Raw genomic sequence first — 19,678 nt, forward strand, 5'->3', positions numbered from 1 at the left:
ATGGTGAAATAACCGATATACATGTGAGACTTTTTGCATGCTGCCAATAAATAAATTTGTCCACATGTATATAAGAAAGTTGAGTAGTATTGGGCAAAATAATCATTGAGGCATTTCCAACTCTAAAATTTTGGTTTTGACTAGTAAGGGGAGTGTTTCAGGATAGAAATCCCTTGCTCGTAGACAATCATTATGTGGAAAGCAGGCAGATCTTTTTTGAGAGTGTAGTATCCGTCATAGATTTACATGGTTCTAAGCAGTCAGTCATGGCCTCTCTGCTCTCAAGGAGGGCATCTGGAATTGGAAAGGAAGGGCGTGGGAGTTGAAAAGATTCTGATTGTAGGAACTTGGAGCTGAGTGGTAGCTATGTGTAGAAAAGGAAGGACCTATACAACTCTGTCTAAACAGGAGAAGTAAACTTATACCTGCGCTGAAATCTGCACAACTTGCTGGCACTGGGAGTCTCTTCTATTTTAATTTGAGACAGGGATTATAGGATTCCATTGAGTAAGCTTTGAAATGAGGACACTAAGATCAAGGGACCAGCCCTGAGATCAGATTTCCATATTTATCTACATTGCTTAGTGCAGTCAGTGATTCAGTAATTGTCCTTCCCTTTGCCGAGATGAAAGTGGCAGTGAGTTTTTCAGGGCCACCATCATGAGGGGATGTGTTTATTCCTTTTTCAGAACTGATAAATTGAAAGACCCACACATTCCTAATGATTTAAATACAAACATTCAGTGAATGTTTTCCCAGCTTTCAATTAGATAAGTTAGATTTTACACCATCTGTTTCTGTACACTAGAGCTGCTTAGCTATTTAGAGCAATGATTTGGTCATCAAATTGCTAAAAAAATGATGTTGAATTCCACCACATATGACAACATGGATGAACCTGGAAGACACTGGGCTAAATGAGACAAGCCAGTCACAAAAGGATAGATATGGCATTCTTCCACTTGTATGAGGTATCTAAAATAGTCAAACTAAAAGAAACAGAGAGAATGTTTGGTGGTTGCCAGAGGCTGGAGGGAGAATAAGGTCGGGGGAGGTGCAGTCAGTAGGTATAAAGTTTCAGTTATGTTAGATGAATAAGTTATAGAGCTCTGTTCTACATCCTTGGGCCTGTACTCAGCAATACTGTATTATGCACTTAGAATCGTTTAAGAGAGTAGATCTCACATCATCTTATCGCAATAAATTATAATAATAAAGAAATGATGTTGCTGAGTGGAGGGGGAGAGGAACACTTATAACCTGGAGACTTTCATAAATATAAGGATTAAGAGTTACCATCCAGGACAGATCCATATTCTGTCCCTCTTAATGTCAGTGTCTACATGTGAAGACTGTACCTTAGGAGTGTGTCTGTGTCGTCCAAACCTGAGTAATTATCTTTCTTCCTCTCTTCTGCTGAGGATGGAGGTCAGGAAATCCCTATCCCATCTCTTACTCTTTCTAGTATCAACTTTTCACTCTTGCTCTAGTAACCTAGAGCCCTGTTCCTACCCAAATTCTTGAAATGGGATGGGTAGGAAAGTCTGGATTCAGGTACTGCCCTGAAGTATGGCCAAATATTTAAATTTTTTTTGTGTCCAAAAGTTTGTAAAATTATCTGTTTGCAGAGGTTTCAAGTTGGTTGATGGAGCAAGGGTGACAAGAAGAGGACATTTTAAGCCCTACTTTCTAGAGTGACCCAGATCAGAAGTAGCAGGGAGTGGCAAGAGTATCAAACACAGACAGACCAAGAACTTGGAGCAACCAGGGAAGGGAGTGGCTGCCCAGGACAGAGCAGTCCAGTGGCCGGGATGCATCCGATGTCATAGATCCTGGGAGGTCACATGGAATCCTTGCAAGAGTTTTGGGGCCAGACAGAACTATATATAGATCCTATGATGACTTGGATGATGTTACAAGTTACCATACCTCTGTGAGACTGTTTTCTCAGCATTTGAAATGATAATACCAACCTCACAGATTGTTGTAAAGTTTAAATGAGATAAACGTTCAACAAATTGAGCACAAGGCAGGGTTTGTTGGCTCATACCTGTCATCCCAGCACTTTGGGAAGCTGAGGAGGGAGAATCACTTGAGCCCAGGAGTTGAAGAACAGCCTAGACAACATCGGGAGACCTCATCTCTACAAAAACAAACAAACAAATTAAAATGATAAATTAGCAGGGCATGGTGGCATGCACCTGTGGTCCCAGCTACTCGGGAGGCTGAGGCAGAAGAATTGCTTGAACCCAGGAGGCGTAGGTTGCAGTGAGCCGAGATTGCACCACTGCACTCCAGCCTGGTGACAGAGCAAGACTCTGTCTCAAAAAAAAAAAAAAAAGAAAGGAATTGAGCACAAATTTGGCATAGAGAGCATTAAACAAATGCTCCTCCTGTAAAGCTTCAGTCTCATTTTGGAGGATGCTGCAAGCTGTATTGTGTCCCTCCAAAATTCTTAGGTGAAAGTCCTGAACTCCAGGACTTCAGAATTTATTTGGAGAAAGGGTCCTTAAAGAAATAATTAAGTTAAAACAAGATCATCAGAGTAAGCCCTTATGCAACATGACTTGCTGTCCTTAAAAGAAGAAATCTGGACACAGAGAGGCACCGAGGGAAAATGATGTGAAGATACAGAGAAAAGGTGTCATTTCAAGCAAAGGAGAGAGACCTAGGAAGAAACCAACCCTGCCGACAGCTTGATCTCCATCTTCTGGAGTCCAGAAATGTGAGAACATAGATTTCTGTTTAAGGTACACAGTCTGTGACACTTTGTTATGACAGCTGTAGCAAATACAGGTGTTATCACTGAAGACTTGGAATGGGATGAACACCTGCTCTTATAGCCCAGCAGGTTAGGGGAGAAAATCAGGGCAGCCTCAGTCCTGCTGTGTTGGAAGGGAGGTGTGTTTGGATGTTGCAAACCCAGTAGGCTTCCCTTAACACAGAGTCACTAGTTTTTGTAATATTGTTAATACTGTTATGCAGAAGCTTTTGATGGCTGATCTAGACGCCAAACCACAGAAAACAAATCTTTTGGACCATAAGCTACCCTTAAGAGACTTCCCATATCTTGGTTTATGTGATTTAACTTAGTATTATTCATTTTTGTGTTTGGTATTTTGCTGTTCTTTTATTTATTTATTTTGAGACGTGGTCTGGCTCTGTTGCCCAGGCTGGAGTGCAGTGGCACCATCTCAGCATACTGCAACCTCCGCCTCCTGGGCTCAAGGGATTCTTCTACCTCAGCCTCCTGAGTAGCTGGGACCACAGGCATGCACCACTACACCCAGCTAATTATAGGGTTTTGTTTGTCTGTTTGTTTGTTTTGGAAGAGTCAGGGTTTCACCCTGTTGCCCAGACTGGTCTCAAACTCCTGCACTCAAGCAGTCCCACTGCCTTAGAGTGCTGGTATTACAGGTGTGAGCCACCGTGCCCAGCCACATTGTGCTTTTCTTCTGGGCCATTTTCCATGGTTTTTTGATAATGGCTAGCACATAGTTTAGCTCAGTACAGTTGTTTCAATATGTATTCTGAGATAGAGGCTGGGGAAATCATCAAACTCCATAGGGCGTTGGCACATGGCCAAGATATGGCAGGCCCCATCAGAATCTGGACCAGGCATAGTGAATTCCAAGTATGGGTAGCGTTGACAGGAAAGGAGCGCTGGGAGAGGTAGGACAAAAGTTTAAAAATTTCCTGGTTTCATTTTTTCTCATTCTACTAATTTGCCCAGATTTAATTCACCTGCATTTTTCTGCTTATTCACACTTAAAAGGTCTTCCAGCAGTTTATTCCTAACAACTTGGCATTTCACGCTGCAGAAACTTTAGCATTACTACATGCTAAATATTCACTGTGTACTTCTTTCCCTAGATTGTTAATAAACTGTTGGCACTAAACTTTAGGGAACTCCTACTCTTAACATGTCACAGTTTAATGATGAATTTATCCTCCGTGTTTGATGGGCAGCTCTCAATAATGCGCCAAATTCTATTCTAGGTGCTTTTACCTTCTAGTTTAATTCTCAAAAGAGCTCAGTGAGATAAACATTGAGGTAATGTTCAGAGAGTCTAGGTAACTTGTTTAAGGTAAAACATCAGACAGGATTCAAACCTTAGTGAGGGTCATGGAAAAGAAACAAACAAATGAAAATACAGGTTGTGTGAGATGCTAAGAGAGAAATAATGTATTGCCATAGTGATTGCAGGGTCTAACCAGACAGGAAAAGCTGGCGTTTAAACTGCAGCCTGAAGGATGATAAAGAGTGAGATTAGTGGCAGTGGAGTCGGGTGTGGAGCTTTTCAGACTGGGCATAGACACTAAGGTTTGCTGTGTTTTAGAAACAGTCAGGAGCTCAGTATGGCTGCAGCTTAGCCAAAGGAGCTAGTGACCAGAAGTGGTCTTGGAGGAGAAGGAGGAAGAGCCTGATCGTGCTTGACCACTGAGGGTGAAGTAAGGAAATAGGACTTGTATTTTACTGTAAATGGAGTGCAAAGCCTTGGGAGGGTTTTTAGTGAGATGATATCATTGAATTGCACTTTAAATGAGATCATGGTTTTCTTAATGCAAAATGAGTTTTCAAGGAGCTATGTGGGGATCCAATGAGGAAGTCGATTGCCTTGCTTCCTGACTGTGGTTAGACTGTTAGGAATATAGGACGGGCTTTTATGTTAACTGAGAAAGTACAAACTGCAAACCGTGTGTTTGGGATTCAAGTTTTACACCATTGAAACCTTATCCTTAACCTTTGCTTCTATTCTGAAGCTACTTATCTGTCCTTGAGAAAACAGTTCCTGCTAATTTACTGATAAATGCCTTAGATTTATCAGTAAATTTAAAAGTCAAGGTTTTTTTTCTTCCACAATACAGCAGGGTAGAACTTAAGATAATTTTATAGCCAGAGAAACCTTCAAGATAAAGTGCAAATTTTTGTTTAAACAATAAAATTAAAGCACCACTCCGCTGAGTGTCATGATGAAGATCTCACATAATGGGAGGATTGGGCTAGAGTCCAGGTCTCTGACTGCCCAGTTCACTGCCAGTGCAGAGGATCCAGGGAGCTACACAATGTTAGCTTGTTAAAAATGTAAGAAAGCCCAGAGTGACAGAAGCATCATGTACAAGAGGAAAGAGGTGTGAGGTGAGATTGGAGAGAAAGGCAGGCGCTTTGAGTAATCAGTAAAGTCACAACATATGAGCACTGCAAAGAAAAAAAACAGTTTGATAAATACTTTTAAAAATATAAGTAGATAGATTGTAAAGAAAATAAATTTAAAAAGTGTATTAGGAAGAAAAGGGTACAGTTGCGATTAAACTGAACATGTTAATGTGAATAACATTTTTTTCTTACGTGTCATTAACTAAGATCTGGCAGCAATGTCCATTTTGACCTCTAATGCACTAAAAATGAACCAGAGCTTTTTGGAAAGTAGCTAAAAGGACAAAGGATTTGGCTTCAAGGGCTTCCCCTGGCCAATTTTGTCAAAGAATTCACTATGAATTTGACAGACTATTTCCAAAAGAAGAGCATAATTACTTAGAGTAATTTGAGTACAGAAAATTAGCTTAGGGAGGGAGTTGGTGACCTTGACATGGGTGATTGCAGTGGAATGTTGGGGAATTAGACCAATTGGACTTGGAAGAGGAGGTAAAAGGAGGCTGGGAGTAGGGACAGTGATTTTAAATGATTGTTAAATTTTCCTGTGAAAAGGCCAGAAAGTGGAATGGCAGCTAGAGACATGAAGTCAAGGGACAGATTTTGTTGAGACAGAAGATGTTAAAGCATGTCATAAAGATATTAAAGCATAAAGTATGTTTGTCTTAATCTTTTGAATGTGAACTATTTCTGTGGATTAACTGAAAATGTTTTCATAACTACATCCCTGATTTTTCAGTTAGTTTTTACTTCTAAATAAAATGATATTATAAACGATAAGCTTCAGCTCAGAGGTGGTCTTATTTACCATTTTGTTCTCACCAGTGTAAGCATGGTATAGTCAGTGTTTCTCAGTAAATGAGTTAAAGATAAACAGAAAAAAAAATAGAGCTTGGCTATAAAATTATCTGTAAGATTCATTCATTAGAACCAAGTCTCTGTTTTGGGGTGTGTGTGTGTGTGTGTGTGTGTGTGTGTGTGTGTGTTTGGGTTTGATATTCTTCATTATCAGGTATCTGAGGCTAGAGTGTACCTGTGTGAGAATGAATCTGGATACTGCACAGTAGTTTTATATTGAAAAGTTACTATGTATGAGCAATAAAGGTAACTTATTCCTCCAAAGGAGAGAGATTGAATTTAAAGGCAAGAAAAATAAAATTCAGATTAAGAAAATAAATTTAGGCCGGGCGCGGTGGCTCAAGCCTGTAATCCCAGCACTTTGGGAGGCCGAGGCGGGTGGATCACGAGGTCAAGAGATCGAGACTATCCTGGTCAACATGGTGAAACCCCGTCTCTACTAATACAAAAAATTAGCTGGGCATGGTGGCGCGTGCCTGTAATCCCAGCTACTCAGGAGGCTGAGGCAGGAGAATTGCCTGAACCCAGGAGGCGGAGGTTGCGGTGAGCCGAGATCGCGCCATTGCACTCCAGCCTGGGTAACAAGAGCGAAACTCCGTCTCAAAAAAAAAAAAAAAAAAAAAAAAAAAGAAAATAAATTTAAAAATTATAGCAATGTACATTTGCAATAAAATACCCCCAAATCACATTGTTTTAGAAAAACGTAACTGTTCTTTGCTAATTTAAATGGGGGAGTACATTTTTTTGTCTATTATTGAAGGTGTAGCTTGGTATCTGAAAGCTTGAATTTTGGATGTATTTATGACTAAAAGTTCAACTAGATTTAAGTTACCGTCAGTTTACTGGGCTGCTGCATCTCAATAGATACTATTTAGGACAGTAACACTTTATGTAATAATAATCACCGAAGCCAATTAAAAAAAATCAATTGATACAAATATAGGACTAGAATAATAGTTGAGATGATCCCCTACTTTTAATCAAGGTTGAATTTAAATAATTCTAGACTAAATGAATTCTAATACAGTATATACATACACATACACACACATCCTATGAAGTCTTTTTCTGTGGAGAACCCTGACTAATACATAGGGGCTGGAATACTTACTTTATAGAAGACTAGACTGTAAATATTTTAGGTTTTGCAGTCCATACTGTCCCTGTCTCAGCTACCTAACTGCCATTGTAGCACACAAGTAGACGTAAGTTAATGGATGCATACATATTTCAATAAAACTTTATTTACAGAAACAGGCGTCTAGCTGTGTTTGGACCAAGGGTTCCAGTTTACCGACACCTGGACTAAATGATTGTTTGATAGTTCAGTCAAAAGAGATAAGGGAGGCATACATTTGAAAGGATGGTTCATTCAAGCCAGGTTGGATTAAGGAGCAGTTTGTCATCCTTTTCTGTATTATGGGTTATTACTTTGACTGACAGTCTCACTCTTTAACTTCCATTTTACCTGTTTTATTTTTACATAAGGATTTCTTAAAGAACAATTAATGCTGTAACAAAAAAACTTTCACTCTTATCAGTCTTACCAATTCTAAACTGAGGACTGACTAGTTCAGCCTTTTTATCTGTTGTCCCCCTCTGTTTCTTTCTCTCTGTTTTTTGAGACAGGGTCACAGTCTGTTGCCCAGGCATGAGTACAGTGGCAGGATCACAGCTCACTGCAGCCTTGACCTCCTGGGCTCAAGCGATCCTCCCACCTCAGCCTCCCTAGTAGCTGGGACCATGGGTGGGCACCACCATGCCTGGCTAATTTTTAAATTTTTTGTAGAGATAGTGTCTCACTATGTTGCCCAGGTCAGTCTCAAACTCCTGGCCTCAAATGATGCTCTCACCTCAGCCTCCCAAAGTGCTAGGATTACAGGTGTGAGTCACTGTGCCTAGCTCTCCTCTGTTTCTTACAGGAATGATTATTGGCTGGGGAGGGGGTAAGCATAAAGTGTAGCCAGACAATACAACTGATGACCCAAACTACAAGCTTTGTAGTATTGATGATGGTTCTAGATTTTAAGATGAAGTTCTTTTTTTCTTTTATTTCTTCTTCTTTTTTTTGTTTTAAGAGACAGAGTCTTGCTCTGTTGCACAGGCTGGAGTGCAGTGATATGATGATAGCTTACTGCAGTCTTGAACTACTGGGCTCAGTCATTTCTTCTGCCTCAGTCTCCCAAGTAGCTGGGACCACAGGCAGTGCCACCACACACAGCTAATTTAAAATATATATATATATATATATTTTTTTTTTTTTATTTTTATTTTTTTTGTGGAGACACATGGCCTCAGTGTGTTGACTGGGCTGATTTCCAACTCTTGGCCTTAATTAATCTTCCCACTTTGGCCTCCCAAAGTGCTGGGATTACATGCGTGAGCCACCATGCCTGGCTCAAAGTGTAATTCCCAAAGACCTTAATTTTACTTTTGGCAAACAGTAACATTCTTGGTAACTATAGTAGTAATTTTCACTTTCTCTCTTCCTATTTACCATCAGGGCCAAGAAAGTGCTGTGATTCCCACAATTAATCACAGAGGAATTTGAAGTTCTGGAGGTATATTAGAAGATTAGAAATTACTGAAGCAAAATATTATCATTGTAGGACATGGACGAAAAAGAAATTGGGCTAATCTACAAGAAAATTAGTCAAACAAGTGTTTGAAATTAAAATTAAAATTGTGATTCACAGTGTTACTATTGTGTGTATTTCAATGGTATGAATGGTACCATCCACCAGATGTAAGATTGGTAAATATTTTAGTGTAATAATAGCAGTGCTCTTAATTCCCAGGAATAAACTGCACCTGACTTTGGGCTGAATATAATATTTAGGTCTTCATTTTTTAAAAAAAATATTGTTTTTATTCATTAAGTTTAACAGTGCTGATCCAAAGTAGATTCTTTCACATTTAAGTTCTCAAAATGACTAACTGGCACATTAAGATCGAAGCTTTAATGTCTCATCGTTACTCTGCATTAAGAATGAAGACCACCTTTGTGATTTAAACAAGTTTCTGAAATGACACATCCGTATAAAAAGGCAAGTGACTTACAAGATGTTTCAGATTTAAATTTTTTTCACCTTTTATTTTTGCTTACAAAGTCTATTTTTATTCAACATTTTGCATTGATTTCTTTCAGGAACCTGTACAAATATTACTTATCTCTTCGTAATTTTTGTTTATTTTTTAGCCCCCTTTCCTATATGTTATACAATTACAGTTAATATTAGCCAAATGAAAGATTATATGTTATCCTTGTGTATTCATGGGGCTTATACCCCAGGCACTATGTTAAGTACATTCCTTTATTATCCCTTTTAATTCTCACTGCAGCCCTAATGATATTGTTGTGGTTATCACCCTCATTTTGTAGTGCAGTAAGTGGGGTAGGTTGTGTAAGTGAGCAAGTGGCAGAGACAGGATTGGACCTTGCCTTCTTTATTCTGAGCCATTGCTCTTTGGAACTACCATGCTTGGTAATAATCTCTTTTCCATTTTGACAAATTCAGCTATAAAAAAAAGTAAAATCCTAAGGAAGATCCAAAACCAAAGGTGGAGGTGGAGGGAACCCTGTAAACTTATAGACCATTTCTGTTTTCAAAGTTGCCTGAAGCCCAGTTGAAGCCAATATCTCCCTCGACCTTTTCCTTTTTAAACGAACAGGAACCATTTTGTCTTCTCCCTCTCTCCTGTCTTAAGAGAGGTATTTTCTTCACCTTACAGAAGAGATTACTTTTGTTTTTGTCAACTATGAGTTGAGTCCTACAGTGTGCTAAGCTAACATAGTAAAAGAAATAACTTTTCTCTGGAGTTTCTCAGGCCCACAAAAGAAGAATGACAACTTGTCATATGTCTACTTTGATATACTACTTTTATGTGATTCAAATTAGTTGTCATCATCTGTTTGTCTGAGTCAGTCTCTTACTCAGTAAACATTTATGGGGCAGATGCTGTGTGCCAGTTATTGTGCTTTAATGAGGAATTCATTTTAATATGATCCAGCAGAACTCAAGGTTGTAACGTTTTTTGTCACATGCAGGAAATGTTTAAATTGAAAATAAAAGAATTTCTAGGGTAGAATGAATGTGCTTACTCATTTTGACTTTGAGTATAAAGCTCATTTGCTTTGGTAAAAACTGAGCAAACCTCACTTTTCTGTTGACAAAAATTGAAATAACTATACATTTATCTCAATAGCTGGTTTAAAGGAAATGAGATAAAGAAGACTGTACAACACTTGAAATTTCTCTGTGGTAAAATTGGAGAATAGGCATCAGCATCATTGCTAGGTAGACCAAAGTGAAATTCTGTCTGCGGAGTAAGAAAATTAAACAATTCTGGAGTAAAAGTCAAAATTCACATTAAAACCAATAGTTACTTTTAGGTTTGTCCCAATTATGTTCAGTATTGCTGTTTAGTTTTTGTATGGGTATAAATAATCAAATTATATTTGATTACCATCTATATTATTTCAAAAATGAGTCTCTGTTTTCCATATATTATCTTTATACGCATATATATTAGAAAAGTGTTTGAGGCTAAATTTGAGCAATTTTGAATAAAATTGCTCAGTTACTTTTGAACAAAAATATTTGCATTTAACAATAACATTGCATTTTATGTGTTTTTACACTGTGAGAAAGGAAACTTTGTGCTTGACAACTCTGCTATTAAACTGAAAATTATAAGCTAAATCACCTGATTTACCGATTAAATAAACACAGTTGGGAGAACATTCATTTCTGAGTATCACAAAGCAAAACCTTGTGTAGTCCGTATATCTGTTAATGAAATAAGTTAATTTGTAAACTTTGATGGTATTATTTAATCAGTGATAAATGATAAAAATTTTGCTATTGTTTATTAAATCATTTAAAATAGCTGTATGCAGCATTATTTACAATATGTATAACAGGAGATTTCTCTTTAGAATATATAAAAGGTTCTCAATAACTACGTAGGCCAATAGGAAAATAATCACTCACTTAGAAGAGAAAGGAAAAGCCAATCATCACATTTTTAAGATAATGCCAAAGTTCACTAATAATAAGGAAACTGAATAGTAAAAGAATGACTTTTATTTTGGCCTATGGTGTCGACAAAAATTAAACAGATTTATGTTTATGGGAAATTGAATAGGCTCATAATCTTGGTGAAAGTGTAATTGGATACAGCCTTTTGAACTGTTCCATTTCATTCTACAAATGTTACAGAATTATTTACTATAAGCGTGTGTTTATGTGTAAGTTGTGTACTTTTTAAAAAATAGAGCATCTGTGGATTTTGAAGTACATTTAGGGAAAAGCAAGGTGTGAATGGCCAAAAAACAAAAATTGCTTTAAAAGCAAAGTCTTCGAATGCTTATCAAGCTAATAGCGTAGTGGTCCAGGTCAAAAAGATTAGCAGCTCATATCAACTATACCTTTTTTTAAATTTTTTCAGGACAGAGTCTTGCTCTGTCGCCCAGGCGGGAGTACAGTGGCACAACGTTGGTTCACTGCAACCTCTGCCTCCCAGATTCAAGCAATTCTCGTGCCTCAGCCTCCAAGTAGCTGGGATTACAGGTGCACATCACCATACCCATATTGGCCAGGCTGGTCTCGAACTCTTGACCTCAGGTGATCCACCCACCTCGGCCTCCCAAAATGCTGGAATTACAGGTGTGTGCCACTGTGCCCAGCCCCCAACTATACCTTTTTAAAACTATCATTTTGTTTTACAGTTTTTAATTTTCTCAACTCAAGACAATGGAATAGCAAACACATTTTTATTAAAGCACCAGCTCCTCTGGAATGGTCAACAAGGGTCATTGATACATAAATGCACAAGTGGAGTCAAATTGCGTTTCCTTTCCTTAGATTAGCTCCACTGAAAGATTGGAAATTTTGACCCAGAAAAGAGTTGTTGTCAATTTTGGAGCACTTTTGAAGACAGGGTAGTCAGTAGCTAGAGAGAAATGTGCAACTGTGGCAGTAGGTTCAGATATTAAAAAACAGACTTGCCTCAAGCCTTTCCTGTGCCTTCAGTTGAGCCACTTCGGGGATTTATGAGAAAGCAAACTCTGACTAGCCTCTCATTTACAAGCGGACTTGTACAACAGGCCATTCATAAGTCAAAGATCTTCCATGCCTGCCTGTCCCATTCTGGGGATCAAAAATGCTAAAGGGAATGGAGAACCTAGGAAGCATTTACAGATGTCACATCTGGATTGGTAAGAGATCTGGAAACCATGTATTAGTTGGTTTGAACTAGAACATTTAAGGGAGATACAATAACGTCAAATATTTGAAGATCTGTCATTTAGATTTTCCGTTTATTGGTATGGTTTAGAAGCCTCGATATCACAGATAAAAATAAAAAAGCAGCAAATTTCAGCACACTGGAAGGATAAAGTTTCTTATTCTAACCGCAATTCAGTAGTGGAATGAGCTGCCCTCCAAAAAGCTATGGGCTCCTGCTAGCTCTAGAAATGCCTGAACTTATATTTGGTAGCTCTGGATGGATTGAGCAGTCTTAAAAACTTCTCACACTACCCTCTGGTCCAGGCTTCAGACGGCAGTGGCATTTCATTCCAGCACTAAGGCCTGAGATCCTGTGCCCTTTTAAAAAGCTGAATAAGGGCAAAAATATACAAAGTCTGACTTGGTACAGCTGAGATAAGGCAAGACTTTAGTACAAAGAGAGAGACCAAATGGGAAAACAAATACACAATACAAAAGGCATACAGATGTCTTGATAACTAAATACAGCTTCTTGTCTCAGCTTGCTTTAGCGCTTGTAGCCCCTGACCTAATCTATAATACCTGCTAGCTTGGCATATTTACAACAGCCTGTGAGGAATGGCAGTTTCCCAGCACTGCCTGTCCTCTCATTGTGCCATAGGAAGCAAGTAAAGTCATTGTGCATAAGCATTTGTACTTTTAGAAATTAGGGGGGAGAAAAGAGTATCTGCTGTGGACACAACATTTTCTTCTTTGTGGAAAGCTCACCAGGTGGTTGCTAGTTTATAAAGAGCAATAAATGCCTGTGGAAATATAATGACCTGGAGAGCATTGCTTTTATCTGAACTCTATAGTTGGAAGGAAAACCAATCAACCAAATGATACAGGAATAAGACCCTCAAGGGCACGCTTGGCAATTTTGTTGGCTGCACAGGAGCCAGGGCTAAAGGGCGCAATGGAGGCATGGCTGATTGCAGCCACCAGTCTTTTCCTCCACCAAATAAAGTTGAATGAATATTTACAGAATGTTGGTTTGAAGGAAAGCCAAATTATTAAGCAATTTAAATGCCTTATGTCTATGTCAAACCCTGTTTGCCATAAGCTTCATATAACCTATTACCTGTTTTTCTATTTATAGTGTCCATGGAAAACACTGGTGAACAAGGTAAGCTAGATTATATGAATGTTATCATCGATTTTTTAAATAGTTGGAAAAAACAAGTTGTATTTACTTTGATTTGGTTGGGATTAATAAGTTATTCTTTGAGAATGTGGAGACAAGCTAGGGTTAAAGATACCTCATTTTTCTAAGTTTGCAGATTGAATTCTTTCAGACACTTGGCAAAGAATTCTATCCTGAAATGGCTATAATTGGGCCAAAGATTCTTAAGGCTTTGAGGTATAGGGATATCAACAATTTCCTTTCCTAATTCGGAATATTACTTTGTAACTGAGTTACCTACCTAAGTTGTGAAAAAATATCGTTGCTTTAGTCATCTCACACTGATTTAAGTGCCTTGTTGAATAATTCAAATTTTTAATGATTCTGTGAGTATCATCATTCTTTAGAAAAATTAAAAATTGCTATTAAAGTTTTAAAATACCAAATATGTTGCATTTAAATTATCATATTTTATTCAATGCTATCTTACAGAAGTAAATTGTGTATTAATGTATTACCCAGAAGGAATTCTTATCATATACAAAATTAATATTTAAAATTTGGGCCGGGCACAGCGGCTCATCCCTATAATTGCAACACTTTGGGAGGCCAAAGCGGGCAGATCATTTGAGACCAGGAGTTCAAGCCTAGCCTGGCCACATGATGAAATCCTGTCTCTGCTAAAACAAACACACAAAAAAAAAAAAACCACAAAAATTAGCCAAGTGTGGTGGGGCATGCCTGTAATCCCAGCCACTCGGGAGGCTGAGGTAGGAGGATTGCTTGAGCCCCTGGGGCAGAGGTGGCACTGAGCCACTGCACTCCAGCCTGGGTGACAGCGTGAGACCCTGTCTCAAAAGAAAAGAAAAGAAAAGAAAAGAAAAGAAATTTGCGTAGTATTTTAAGACTTTGTAACACCACACAGAGTGTGTTTGCATGCATTACTGAAAAAAGTATTCAGAATACTTTCTTAAACAATTGTCCCATGTGGTAAATAAGACACTTGAGCTCCCACTGGAGGAAATCTCTTTGTCCAGATGTTCTCTGTTTAAATATGTTATCATTACACCAGCTTTGACTACGGCCAAGCAAATAAGCAAACAGCTTCTCAAATAGGAACTGCCTTTGTTATCTATGTCAGTAAAGAAAAGTTCTTAAAGCCTGAGTGTTTTAATACTTGTTTAATGCTGTGTTTGCTGTTTGAAGTTGCAGGCATAACTGCCTTATTTTTACAATTTAGAAAAGATCCTTGTTAGTCATTTTGCCAATATATGGTCTGTCTACAGATGGGAGGCTTTTATTCATGGGCAGAGAACTCATTATGCATTTAGAAATTAAAAAAAAAACTCTTGGCTTTGGAAATAAATTTGTTGAGTTGTGTTTATTCTAGTATGAAGTAAAGGAACTTTCATAATTTATTATAATTGGTAATTTGGTTATTTTTAAAAAAGTAGATCTTTGTGAATGCCATAATTTTAGTATGTATTTGCATATTATGATGAAAATTATGTTTCTCTCATTTTAGCTGTGTGTCTGATGGCCTATCATCTACTTTTTGCAATGTTTGTCTGGTCATACTGGAAAACTATCTTTACATTACCAATGAATCCTTCGAAAGAAGTAAGTTAAAATATCAATAAAATTATTCTAAAGATAGAAATCAGTAATTCTCTTGTGTTATTGAAGAATGAATTTTATTTTTAATGTTGCACACTTATTGAGTGTAGTGATTTTTTTAGATTTAAAAAATGAATATGTCTGTTACTAAATACTTGAATTTTTACCTGGAAATATTTTTTACCAGATGAGCACTGAATTTTCTTATTAAATCAGTTATGCATTCCATTTCCACTTTAGAGTCAGATGTCAGGATGAATGGATAGGTAGACAAAGATAAATAATAGATAAAATAGAGCTGAAAGGTAGACATAATTCTATTATAATGATCATATTAAAGGTGTTTTAGTTGGTTTTCAGCCACCAGAAACAACAACAACAACAACAACAACAAAATAAGGGCTTAGCTAATCTTCCCTGCATTCAAAAAGTCCATAGCTAGTCCACAGCTTCCAGGCACCCAAACTCCTTCTGTCTTGTTGCTCTGCCATGTGTAGGCTTCATTTCCAAGGTCCACTCTTGGTCTAAGATGGATGCTCCAGTTCCACCCATCACATCTATGTTTTAGCCAGCAGACCAAGGAAAGTGGGAAAGAGGAAAAGCAAATGTCCTTCTCTGTAAGAACACTTTCTAGACATTGCTGTCATTTCCACTTACATTTAGATGTTAGTTATATGGCCACATCTACCAACATGGAAGGTGGGAGTGTAGTCTTTCTTCTCGATGGCAATGTTAAACATGAGGGAAGAAGAGAAATATGGTTACTGAGAGACAACTAGCAGTCTCTGCTCCAGAGGGTTTTAAGTAAAGGGATGTGATCATATTTGCATGTTGAAAAGATTATTTCATTTGTTTCTGGATCCTCCATCCTGGCTATATGTTCCTGAAGCAAAGAATTGTGTCTTACTCATTTTTGTATCCTTGGCATTTAGCCCAGTACATTGCTGAATAAAAATATACTTTGCTAACAGTAATAACAGTGTAGTTTCAGTAAACCAAGTTTAACAACAACAACAACAACAAAAAAGCATCTCTGTAGACTGTTCCCTGAAGTAATCAGTTTGAAATGCAACTTTGGTCAGAAAAGCCAATAAATATGCTATTTGTCTTGGGAAGGGATAGTAAAAACCACAGATATTTGCACAGAATTAATGGTATGCCTAGCTTAGAATGCTCTATCTATGGATCTATCACTTGTTTTTCTTCTATTCTCCACTTCTTTTTCTTTCCCAGTCTTTTTTTTCCTTCCTCCTACCATATTTGCTTCTTTTCTATCATCTCTCTTACCCTCATCCTGGCCTTAGTAGCGTGTTTAAAGAAAAATACTGACTTCCATCACAGGTAATCTCATCCACTGTGGTACTTTACTTACAACCTCTGTATTGATAACTCCCAAATCTATTTTGAGTTCTAAACTCCCCCTTAAGTTTCAATGCCAAGCATAGCTTCTTGTTAGTTCCACTGACACCTCAAATTCAAAACATCAAAAACAGATGTCATCACCTTCTCCATCCCCAAATTGTGACTCATCTCTTTCTTATGCCAGTTAATGGGCAGTTTATCACTGCTCTAATTCTGCGTCTTCATCATCTCCCTTGTTTGAGACATTGTATTCTTCTCCTGGTGTGTCTTCTGTTTACAGTCTTGCCTGCCTTTCCTTCCCAGAACCCTACAAAACTTCATCCTCCACCCTGAAGCTGGTGTGGTCCACCTAAAAACAAATGTAATGCCTTCACTCTACTGCCTGTGTCTGTTGCGATTCCACATATCCCACCAAGGAAAGCTCCGTCTCTCCTGCCTAGCGATAGCAGCTCTTGTCTTAATTTCTGACTTTCAGATTTTTTTTTTAATTGCATTTTAGGTTTTGGGGTACATGTGAAGAACATGCAAGATTGTTGCATAGGTGCATACGTGGCAGTGTGATTTGCTGCCTTCCTCCCCTTCACCTATATCTGGCATTTCTCCCCATGCTATCTCTCCCCAACTCCCCACCCCCTGCTGTCCCTCCCCTGTTTCCCCCCAACAGACCCCAGTGTGTAGTGCACCCCTCCCTGTGTCCATGTGTTCTCGTTGTTTAACACCTGCCTATGAGTGAGAACATGCGGTGTTTGATTTTGTGTTCTTGTGTCAGTTTGCTGAGAATGATGGTTTCCAGGTTCATCCATGTCCCTACAAAGGACGCAAACTCATCGTTTTTGATGGCTGCATAATATTCCATGATGTATATGTGCCACATTTTCCCTTTCCAGTCTATCATCGATGGGCATTTGGGTTGGTTCCAGGTCTTTGCTATTGTAAACTGTGCTGCAATGAACATTCGTGTACATGACTTTCAGATTTATACTCAAGTAGTTCTTAACTACACATAGTTTCCTGTATACAACATGACATTTTAAATTTTTATTTATTTTTATTTTTTGAGACGGAGTTTCGCTCTTGTTGCCTAGGCTGGAGCGCAATGGCACGATCTCGGCTCACTGCAACTTCCGACTCCCGGGTTCAAGTGATTCCCCTGCCTCAGCCTCCCAAGTAGCTGGAATTACAGGCATGCATCACCCCGCCCAGCTAATTTTTTATATTTTTAGTAGAGACAGGTTTCTCCATGTTGATCAGGCTGGTCTTGAACTCCCAATCTCAGGTGATCCACCCGCCTTGGCCTCCCAAAGTGTTGGGATTACAGGCGTGAGCCACCTCACCCAGCCAACATGGCATTATTTCTTTTCCAAAATACTCTTACCCCCTTACTCATCAAATATTATTTTTCCATTCATACTGGCAGCTCCTTCTTGGTCTCCTTTGCTGGTTCCTCCTCAGCTCCTAGACTCCCGAAGCATTGGAGTGTTCCAAAGCTTAATCTCTGGACCTCTTTTCTTAAATACCTGTGTTTATTCCCTTGTGGATTTCATTTAGTTCCATGACTTTGTGTGTCACCCTGGTGCTGCAACTCTCAGATTCATATATAGCCTGGTGCTTGCTAATAAATGCGTGACACATTTCCAGCTACCTATTTGACATCTAGTAGAAATTTCAAGTTCAACAAAACTAAAAAAAAACTTCTGATTTCTTGTTTAATTTCCCAGTTCTCCTAGTTCTAAAGTTTTCTTACCTCAGTAGTGACAATTTCACTCTTCTCTTTAGGCCAGAAACCTTGGTGTCATCTTTGGCTGTTTTCTCTGGAACGCCTAGTTAACATCTAGTTAATCAGAAAATGTTATAGCTTCACCCTCAGAGTATGGCCACAGTGTGAACTCATGCCCTGCACTGCTCCCACCCTGGTGCAAGCCACCATCCTCTCTTTTATATATTTGCAGTAGCCTCTTCACAGGGTTTTTGTTTTGTTTTGTTTTCTTCCCCTCCTCCTGTGTATTTTCAGCACAGTAGCCCAAGTGATCCTTTCAAAAGACAAGGCAGATCCCTCCCTTTTGATGTCTCTATACGAATGGTACCTTATCATTGAGGCTATGATGACTCTGTGTAGAGTAGCAACTCCCCCTTCCCCCAGCATTCCCTGCACCTTACCTTGCTGGATTTTTCTCAGTAACATTTACCATCATGCAACACACTCCATATTTATTTGTTTAATACTTTTAAAAATACACCATCACTAGAATGTAAGTTCTATAAGGGCATGAAATTTATCTTTGTCCACGACTTCATCACCAGTGCCTAAAGCAGTATCTGACCTATAAAAGGTACCTGAGAGATATTTTTTAAGTGACTGAAATAGGGAAGAAGTTATGCATACCGATGCAGGTTTATTTTTATGGCTTTGGCAGAAAGTTGAAGTGACTTCTGACTTCTCTCTAAAATTGTATATGACATCACTGGCTAACAATGAAGAGTTAAGTGGGTTAATTAGGGTTTAGGAGAGTAGAGAAGGTTTCAAATAGTGGATTGGACAGAGTGGCAAATGGAAATGAGACACAAATACAGAAGAAAGAACATAGCATTGAAGGAGTAGTCAAAATTGATGATAGTGAAATTATAACAGTATCAGGCTTTGTTGGATGATTTTTCTACAAAAGATAGATCTTATTCTTACAATTGTGTGAGATAAATATTATTTATTACTATTTTACAGATGGAGCCATTGGCTTTGAACATGAAATTATTATCTTAAGGTATCTAGTGCTTCTGTGTGGGAGAGCTAAGATTCAAACCAAAGTCCTTTCAACCCTCAAGGACACTTTCTCTTCCCTATACCATACTGTAGTATGGAAAGTAAACACAATGGGGTGAGAGTGTTCAGGACTTCAATTGAAGCATGGGGGAAAATATAGAAAAGTTTTTTTATATATTATTCATTTAATATTTGTATTTTTAAAAGTTTTATATATGAGGTACATAAGGTATTAGCTGATAAAATATATACCAATACACTTGGACCTGGGAGGCAGAGGTTGCAGTGAGCCGTGATCGTGCCACTGCACTCCAGCCTGGGCAACAAATTGAGACTCTGTCTCAAAAAACAGAAAAAGAAAATATAGCAATAAATACTCATCTGTTAGCCATGTGGTCTCATGTTATTTTTTACTGTTAGGGGAATATGATCAAAAGAGTTTGGAGACCATTGTTAGGAAGAAAGAGCTCTTCTTTGGTAGTGAAGAATCTTAGAATATTTATAAAATGCAAAGTCTTGGGCTATGCTTTTAATTG

General features: G+C 38.3%; 1 protein-coding gene across 1 annotated transcript in view; it reads left to right on the forward strand.

The window, feature by feature from the left end:
- The window catches only part of ZDHHC2 (zinc finger DHHC-type palmitoyltransferase 2), a 75,014-nt gene that overhangs the window by 14,282 nt on the left and 41,054 nt on the right, over positions 1-19,678 (forward strand). The window contains exons 2-3 of the mRNA XM_012435231.3: positions 13,382-13,408; positions 14,931-15,025. Of these exons, the coding sequence (XP_012290654.1) occupies positions 13,382-13,408; positions 14,931-15,025 (122 nt within the window). The remainder of the gene's footprint in view (positions 1-13,381; positions 13,409-14,930; positions 15,026-19,678) is intronic.

Source organism: Aotus nancymaae, unplaced genomic scaffold, assembly GCF_030222135.1.
Source record: "Aotus nancymaae isolate 86718 unplaced genomic scaffold, 86718_ANA_hifiasm-v0.15.2.pri h1tg000079l, whole genome shotgun sequence".
Classification (NCBI taxonomy): Eukaryota; Metazoa; Chordata; class Mammalia; order Primates; family Aotidae; genus Aotus; species Aotus nancymaae.